General features: G+C 35.6%; 1 protein-coding gene across 1 annotated transcript in view; it reads left to right on the top strand.

Moving 5' to 3' along the window:
- Nucleotides 1-1,626: 1,626 nt before the first annotated feature.
- LOC136836465 (sex peptide receptor-like) overlaps nt 1,627-9,884 on the top strand; it is an 87,435-nt gene continuing 79,177 nt past the window's right edge. The window contains exon 1 of the mRNA XM_067100730.1: nt 1,627-4,390. Within this exon, the coding sequence (XP_066956831.1) occupies nt 2,524-3,777 (1,254 nt within the window). The 5' untranslated portion in view covers nt 1,627-2,523 and the 3' untranslated portion in view covers nt 3,778-4,390. The remainder of the gene's footprint in view (nt 4,391-9,884) is intronic.

Here is a 9,884-nt window from a genome sequence, read left to right as displayed (position 1 = left end):
TATATATATCTAAACTTAAACATACTTATGTTTTTCTAAGATTATATCCTATTCATATAGAAAATTATAGTGTCAAATAAGGGCAACACATATTGTACAAAGCATGTTCCCTTTTTGTTCTTTTGCTGTTAATCGAAAAAGCATTATACTTCTTCATATCGTATGCAGGCACGTAATCCAACAGACCTCGCACAGAATATTCCGCAACTATATTATCCAAGTATAGGAGGGTAAGTTCCTTATATGGCGTAGGAAGTGTCAAACTCTGCGCAACAACCAAATGACAAAGCTGTTATGGTCTCTCTCTCTCTCTCTCTCTCTCTCTCTCTCTCTCAATCAATCAATCAATCAAAAAACTGACATGAAAACCAAACCAAAAACAATAATATTAAAACTTTAGATTATATATATATATATATATATATATATATATATATATATATATATATATATATATATATATATATATATATATATATATATATATATATATATATTTATATATTACATATGTATATATATTTATATATATACACACACACACACACACACACACACACATATATATATATATATATATATATATATATATATATATATATATATATATATAATATATATATATACATATATATACACATATATATATCAATTGTCATCTTAAACCACAGACCTTGACAAATGTGAGCTTAGCTCTCTATCAATGTCATCTTTAATGCATCTCTCTCTCTCTCTCTCTCTCTCTCTCTCTCTCTCTCCATTAAATCATGCACACGAAAACAAACATGCTGACAAACAAGACGGGAGGAATCGTGACAGGTGCAAATGAGATTCATTTGCACAAACACAGGTTAATTTGCTGACTCCATTAACGCGGTTTTCGTGTGTGTAATTGGCACCTATTGTGCGATCAGGAATTATATCAGCAAGATGTCCCATAGTGACGAACCCATTTTTTTTCATACATATATCTTCATTTATTTATCTACTCACTTATTCATTTATTTGATAAATTTTCTTGTACGAGATCCTACCGCGGCAGAAAAGTTTTAAATTAGTTTGCTTGATCATTTAAGATTGAATAATAATAATAATAATAATAATAATAATAATAATAATAATAATAATAATTGACATATTTTTTATCATGGTTATTAGATAAATTTTTTTGCAGTATTAGTAATAACAGCAACATTATTTATTACCATTACCATCATTATTATTATTGTAATACAGTTACTACTTCTACCACTATCTTGATAATAATAATTATGCAGAAATATCAAATTCTTGGTAATTTGGTATAAAATTGTGTAGGTAAAACTATAAAAACCAAGCTACAATCTAATGGGTGAATCTTGGTTTGAAATTCTTCAATAAACGCCCCCCTTTTTTTTAACCGAGGCAAAAACTCGACTGCCAATACATAAAAGTACTGACATTTAGGTAGTCATTTGTCTAATTTTCCAGCCCCGGGGCCACAGTTTATTGGGCAAAAGAATGCATGAATCGAATAACGCACACATGGAAGTGTTAAATCGACACAGGCGCAAAAACTGTACCGAATCTGGCACAGCGGTGCTCTGTGTTTAGATGCTGGACAGGCCCTGAGAGAACTTTTCTCAGTGTCGACCGCAGCCAGTCTGCCGTCGGGGCCCGGTGAGTAAGCAGCTCTTTCGCAGAGCTCCGCCGTCACACACGTGACAGCTCCAGCCGAGGGCCTTCCTCTCTCTCTAGTTCACTCGCAAAAACTTTCCCGAAGTTTTGTATGATTTCAGGAGAATCGATTCGCCACGGAACTTGTTGCTTTCATGAGTTGACGATGCTCTATTTGCATTTTTACTGAATCAACATTTGGTGCTGTTTGAATAACCAAGGTTACAAAGTGATATGTCTGTGTCTTTTTCATCCATGTTATGAGAACTTCGTCATCGATATAAAAAAAAAAACATTTTTCTTGAGTGTTGTCTTTCCTGACTTATATAATATTTTTCCCAATGATAAAACGTTCCTTAACGAGCTTTACTCCCTCACACAATAACTGGCGCAGTTAATGATAAAATAATATGGTAATATAACTATGAAACTTTAATCAATTGCTCAAGACAAAAATGGTAGATAGTTGAAAGCTACCGAAGCCCTCACGTCCGTGCCAATATTATGGAATCATAAAAGGAATGACGACTCTTCAGTAAGCAGATTTTAAGGTTACAAAGGAGAATCGGGAAAACTGCCAGGAATTAGTATCGCACGAGGACTTTTTCTTCCTGTCGCCCATGAAACTGACGGAAAAGTTGAAACCATTAATGAACTAAATATGACACCGACGACGATGAGTGAAAGTGAGAGTGAAATCGGATTGAAGGAGAGGAATGCATCCTTACTCATCTCTGCCCCAGACATGTGAGCGCCCCTTTTCATTCAGTACCTGTCAGAGAGAAACGGCCCGTCATTCCTACGCCTTCATATGTCTGACCACCCCGAAAGAAACCCAGACACAGTTGTTGCACACCCGACGCCACCATGGACAACGACACGAACCTAGACGATGCTTTCGCGAACCTAGACGACAGTTTCACGACCCTAGACGACAACATCACCCAAGACGATGGCCATGTCTACCCGGACCTGTGCGGCAACAATGTCTCCCAGGGCGGCAATCCGAACGTCTCCGGCTTCCATCGTTACATTAATGTCAGCGAGCAGTACCCCTTGGAACTGGCCATGCCCTTGTATGGGTACGCCATGCCCTTCTTGCTCATCATCACGACCATCGCAAACACGCTCATAGTGGCAGTGCTCTGGCAGAGGCACATGAGATCGCCCACAAACGCCGTCCTCATGGCCATGGCACTCTCTGACTTACTGACTGTCGTGTTCCCCGAACCCATGTTCTTCTACATGTACACCCTGAACAACCACGCCAAGCCGCTGTACCCACCGGCGGCCTGCTACGCCTGGAACTTCTTCCACGACCACATCCCCAACCTCTTCCACACGGCTTCCATTTGGCTGACAGTGGCGCTGGCCGTGCAGAGGTACATCTACGTGTGCCATGCACCTGTTGCGAGGGTTTGGTGCACCTTGCCCCGTGTGATCAAAGCCATTGCCTTAATCTTCGTATTAGCCACTATTCACTTACTGCCCAGGTTCTTCGACACGGAATATGGGCCCATGAAGATAGAGTGGGAGGGCCAGTGTGTCCTGGTGTGCAGTGAGAACATAAGGTCCTGGGTGGACGTCATCACACAAGATGTTTACTTCGTCACCTTCTTCATGTTCCGCGTGATCTTCGTGCATCTCGGCCCCTGCACGGTTTTGGTGGTCCTGAACGTGCTTCTGTACAGAGCCCTGCGAGAGGCCCAGAAGAGAAGAGAAAAGCTTCTGCAAGATAAGAATTCCAAGAAGGAATGCAACAAGCTCTGTGACGCCAACTGCACGACGCTCATGCTGATCGCCGTCGTGTCTGTCTTTCTGGTCACGGAAATACCCCTGGCAATCATCACAGCTCTTCACATCATCAATAGCATAGGACTCGTCACCATCTTCTCGCCAGACTCCTATTTCATGGTGTCGTGTTTCTTCATCATATCCAACTCGTTCATCATCTTTTCATACCCCATCAACTTCGCCATATACTGCGGCATGTCGCGCCAGTTTCGGGAGACCTTCAGGGACCTCTTCGTCCGAGGTAGGAAAATCAGCAGGGATGACTCCACGCGTTATTCCATGCTCAACGGGCCCCCCCGCACCTACACGTCGGAGACGGTTGTCTGAGGCAGGGCTGGGCCAGCGGAGGGGTGCGTTCTCAAAAAGGGTAGAAATAAGCACGGACACCCTTCCACTGGCCAGCAGCAGCCTACTTCTCAGACCTCAGAGGCCCAGAGTGGCCTCCACAACGGGACCCGAACTACAGTTTCCAGTATTTTTAATCCGGCCCCTTCCGAGTCGCCGTCGCTGCAGGAGTTCGAGGAGGAGGAGGTGCCCGTCAGGAAGGGGGGAGAGAACCTGGTCCTCAGCACCACCGAAATCGGGCTCTGCCTTCTGGAAACACCCGAGAGCAGCTGCCTCACGGGCAGCACAGTGATATCGCAGAACTCCATAGTAGGTGATAAGGAAAACCACAAGGACGTTGCGAACCTCCACGGTGGCCACAAAGCGGACGGTCGAAAGAGTCCTGCCCCTGGGGCGTTGAGGGTGCATTTCAAAAGTTCCGAATCCTTAGAGAACTGTTCCCCCGAGTCCTCCTCGACGAGCGAGGATCAGGCCATAACAGTCATCAACGAGACTGTGTTGTAAGGACGCGCATTTTCTCACTCTTTCTCTCCTTCACCTTTACGCCAGAACCTGCAATGAAAGGTCAGCCGCCATGGACTTCCTCAAACTAATGGTGAGAATCCCCTTAGCTGCACGTTTGCCCTCTCTAAGAATGACAGAACAAATGTATTAGTTCACGTCTAGGACAATCTCTTCTGCTACTTACTAACATCCTTCATAATCAGAAAAAATATAAAGCAAAATAACAACAATGCATAGATGATACGAATGTATGAATTTACCTGTAATAAGTACTTGTATGAGATATACGAAAATTCCATATTTATGAGTATGCCTGTATGCTTTAAATGCATGCATGCATTCAAAAGGCGTATATAAAGAGAGAGAACGAGAGATAAAATACACTGGACAGGAAATCTGATGTATGATAAGAGGTCAGTATCGACATTTCAAACTTGCTAAAAACCACAAATTGGAGAACAAATATATTCTGAATATATTTATGTTCTCCAAGTTATGTTTTTTTTCAAATTTGTTATATATTTTTTATCGAGATATCAATAAGTGTTTTCATTTCATGTATATTTCCTACTTCTACTGACGTCACTCCCTATTCATGTCCAAAAAAAAAAAAAAAAAAATATTAACTTTAATCGAGTATTAACTTCATCATAAAACTCGAACACAGAAATCATCATGCGTCAGTTTGCAAAAAGCCATTATTTATCATGAAAAGATATTTGAAAACTGTAAAAATAAAATGAGCGTATAAATGTTATGGAAAAATTTTTATAAATGATATATTCTGCCAATGTTTTCCACTTTTTCGCATTGACATTCTATTCTGTGGAAACATGCCTTGCAAGTGAATAGAATAAAAAAAAAAATAACACTAACAATATGAGAGCTATGAAACCTTACATATTCAATAACTTTATTATGAGCAAAACACGAGAACGTGTAAAAACTGTTTTATAAATGTATATATTTTCTTCACTAACTAAAAAAAAAAAAAACTAGAAAGGCATATATTTTTGAACAAGAAAATATGAATTTTCTTCACTAAATACAAAAAAATAAAACTTGAAGGGTTCCAGTATCTTTACCATATTTTCTTTAATAAAAGAAAAACTCGAGGCCCTGAATTTTCTTCATTAAATACAAAAAATAAAACGACTTTGTAAATATAAATTTTCTTCACTGAATACAAAAAAATTAAACTTGAAAGGATTCCAAACTTGAAAAGCTGTGAAAGAGAGCATAAAACTTTACCATATATTTTCTTTAATAAAAGAAAAACTCGTGGCTCTGTAGAAACGATTTTGCAAATATTTTTTCTTCACTAACTGAATAAAAAAAAACTTGAAAGGATTCGGAACATGAAAACCTGTGAAAGGAGCATAAAACTCGACCATATATTTTCTTTCCAGAAAGAAAAACACGAGAACCTTTAGAAATGGTTTTATAAATATATATTTTCTTCACTAACTAAATATAACACGAAACAAGAAAAGCTGTGAAGGGAGCATAAAACTTTATCATATATTTTCTTTTCTGAAAGAAAAACACGAGAAAATCTGAGGCAGTGCTATATATTTATAATAATGCGAAAAAATGAAGGCTTTAAAATAATTCTATGTACTTTTCTTCACTATAAAACCGGTATATGAGATGTAAAAATCTTCTTATATGAATTATTTTTCTAACGACCATTAAGATTCTTGGAAACTGTAATACATATATTTCTCATTAGTAAGGAAAAAAAAACATGAAAAATTAAATTTAATATTTCCAAGAATATGAAGTTGAAGTCTTTTTACACAGAGAACTAGTAATATATTTAGGAATAAAATGAAACGAAAGTCCATATTTCCAACGTCAGTGTTAAATGATATTTATGTGTTTTTCTCGAATTTCTTCTGCATGAAGATAAAAAATAACTGGGACGCCGAATCGGAAATAAACATTTAAAATATCGATGGGATGAATAAGGTCTCACATACACACACACACACACACATACACACACATACATATATATACATATGTGTAAGTATATATGTATATACACATATATGTGTATGTATACATGTATGTATATACATACTGTGTGTATATATATGGACATATACTGTATATATATATATATATATATATATATATATATATATATATATATATATATATATATATATAATATATATATATATGCACAAAAGGCCATAACAATAATTGCATCAATATTATCCTTTTCGAACACTCCCAAAGGATTTATAATTACTCCCTGGCATTCGGTAATAAAATAAACTCATAAAAACGTCCCGTAATTTCCAAATCCATTTTTAGATGCAGTCGTGCGCGTCTTAATCCAGAAACTATAAAGGCCATTTTCCAGCTTTTCAATAAATAAAGTTACATTTATAACATTAAATGAAGCGTCTAAAATATAAAATGTACGATCCAATTCCATTACTGAAACATAATTAGAAATGAGATGGCAAATGAGTATTGATTTCCAAGATGCATTTCCCACTTAAATGTTTTGGGGAAAAAAATTCGATTATCATAATTATATTGAGAGAGAGAGAGAGAGAGAGAGAGAGAGAGAGAGAGAGAGAGAGAGAGAGAGAGAGAGAGAGAGAGAGAGAGGTGTTCAGTTACGATACGAAACCCAAGCAAAAAGAGAGAGAGAGACTGTTACTTGCCAATTATTCACAAGACAAAGATGAGAACTCCGGGGAGAGAGAGAGAGAGAGAGAGAGAGAGAGAGAGAGAGAGAGAGAGAGAGAGAGAGAGAGAGAGAGAGAGAGATTCAATAAAGAAGAATCACAACTTCACACTCAGCAGGGGAAAAATAAGCAGGAAAAAAGGGGAAGGCACGAATTTGTACACGTCATGTAAGAAAGAGGACCTTCGATAAAGAAAAATCACTGTTCCACACTCCTTCTGAGAGAGAGAGAGAGAGAGAGAGAGAGAGAGAGAGAGAGAGAGAGAGAGAGAGAGAGAGATTTCCGCCGACTTAAAATGACAAAGGGAGGTATTTCCTCGGGTGGAAACTTTACCATAAGTCTTCATAAAACTAGCTTTTCCTTCTCCACAGTCGGGGAAAGGAGGTACGAAATACATAGAGAATACAATGAGGAGAAATAACATAATAAACCCTCACAGGGACTGAGTCGAAAGAAAGGCTAAGGAAATTTCATCTTGAAAAGCACTTTTTTTCTTAACTCTTTACTTAATTAAATAATAACGATGGAATGAAAATGACATATATAATAATTAAAAATGAATGGGTGAATAGTTTTGAACGTAAAAAGATATTTCAATCAAGTAAATGTAAGAGACTATATTAATATTTTTAATGTTAATCAGGACGTTTTAATCAGCTGATTGAATCTTAGTAATATGGACTGTTTTAATCGGATAAAATCTAGGTGACTGAAGAAGCATTTAATACATATTTCAATCATATGAAAAAGGGGACTACAATATTTATAAAAGAGGTGAAAAAATTATTAGTTCAATCTGTTAAATAAAAGGACATGAAAATGGCAGTTTTATTCACAGACGAATGAAATGGATTGAAAGAATATTCAATTAGAAATATAATCTAATTTCAATCTAATAAATATAAAGGATTAAGAATTATTGCGATTACATCAATGCACGATGACAAGAATACTTCGACTGTGTAAATAAAACTGGTAAGAGAATATTTTTTTTTCATTTCAATACAATGAATTCGTAAAAATTTAAATGACATTCAATTATCTGAATGAAAGGGGCTGGAAAATATTCCAAATGAAATAAATTCAGATGTCTACAAAAGATAGTTCTGTTGGAAGGAATGGACAAAAAAATGCACAAAATGAACACTGAAAAACTCAAATTTTATAAATATCGTGGACTGAAAAATAAATACGAATCTTTAACGCAGAGGTAAATATAATGGTTTTAATTGCTTTATATAACATTTAGAAGTAAATGTTATATAAACAATGGTGTCACTGGTTTTGATAGTTTGTGGACAAAAGTGTTATTAGAGATTTTAATCATGTGGACAAGATTGCTTAAAAATTCAATGGAATTCTTAATACATACAACTGCCTAAAATGTAATGGAATTCTTAATAGGGATAATATGGTCAAAATTTTAAGAAATTATTTTTAATTGTTAGATTATAATGTTTTTAACAATTTTAAAACAAATCATAACATCCACAAGTGATTTAAAGAAACATGGTTATGAATATATAAATACCTCTAGGAAGGGACACAGAATAGGGATTTTAACCATTAAAGTTTAAAAAAGTAAATTAAATAATTTAAATGAGGAGAAAACTCAATATCAATTTTAATCACTCAAATATAAGGCAACCTATTGAAAATCTGTTTACTACATAAATATAATATTAGACTTTTCCTTTAAACTCACGTATAATAATAATAACCACTACAGGTTGTTCTTAAGGGACTGGGGACTGAAGAAGATATCATTCTGATTTCTTAGAGAGAGAGAGAGAGAGAGAGAGAGAGAGAGAGAGAGAGAGAGAGAGAGAGAGAGAGAGGGTGGGGTGGGGGTATTATTTCACTGCTATTTGAAAGCGGTTTCATTTTCTGTCAAAAAGTTGAAGAAACAATCCGCTGAACAATTTAGAATAAGTTGGCCTTATGACAACAATGGCTTCTTGTCTCTAAAGTACCCCGTAAAACAGATGTTGCATAAGCTGCTCATATTCATTTAATCTTTTTGTATTTTCTTTTTCATTTTTGTTACAAAAAGTTTCATGTCAATATAAAAACTAACCAACGCAACCATTTTATCAGCAGTCACAGAAAAAAGTATTTGATTTTCTTTTATGGAAATAACCAGTTTTATGATGTGATTTTTAAGCCCTTTAAACTTCAAATTTTAATATTAAGAACTGATTTATGACGAACTTTCATTTCATCAAAAGGAGAGAGAAAAAGAAAGTCGAGAAGCAGGACTTTCGAGGTATTGAGTAATCTGTCAGTTCCGAATGATCGCTTATCTCCAGTTTCCTGTCAACCTCAATCGATCAAAGTCTCATCAGAGAGTTTAAGTTTCCTGAAGTAATATAGCGTGAAGCAAACTCAAGATTTTAGGCAACCTAAAATCATTCATTCCAAAAACATGTAAAAATTTATTCCAAATATCCTCTATAAACAACTGCAAAAAATTTATTCCAAATATCCTTTATAAACAACTGCAAAAATTTTATTCCAAATATCCTCTATAAACAACTGCAAAAAAATTATTCCAAATATCCTCTATAAACAACTACTAAAAAATTCTTTTAAAAAATCCTCTATAAACAACTGCAAAAAATTTATTCCAAATATCCTCTATAAACAACTGCAAAAATTTTATTCCAAATATCCTTTATAAACAACTGCAAAAAATTGATTCCAGATGCCCTCTATGAACAACTGTAAGCTCATATACATACATACATGTGAGTGAGTATGCGTGTTTATTTGCATGTGTGTAAATAGCCTCCAAAAGCAATTCAGAACTCATTTACATACATACATACATGCATACATACATACATACATACATACATGCACACATACATACATACA

This window comes from Macrobrachium rosenbergii, chromosome 56 (genome assembly GCF_040412425.1).
Source record: "Macrobrachium rosenbergii isolate ZJJX-2024 chromosome 56, ASM4041242v1, whole genome shotgun sequence".
NCBI classification, from domain to species: Eukaryota; Metazoa; Arthropoda; class Malacostraca; order Decapoda; family Palaemonidae; genus Macrobrachium; species Macrobrachium rosenbergii.
Note: the sequence above shows the minus strand (reverse complement) of the source record. Positions and strands in the feature narration are given on the sequence as shown.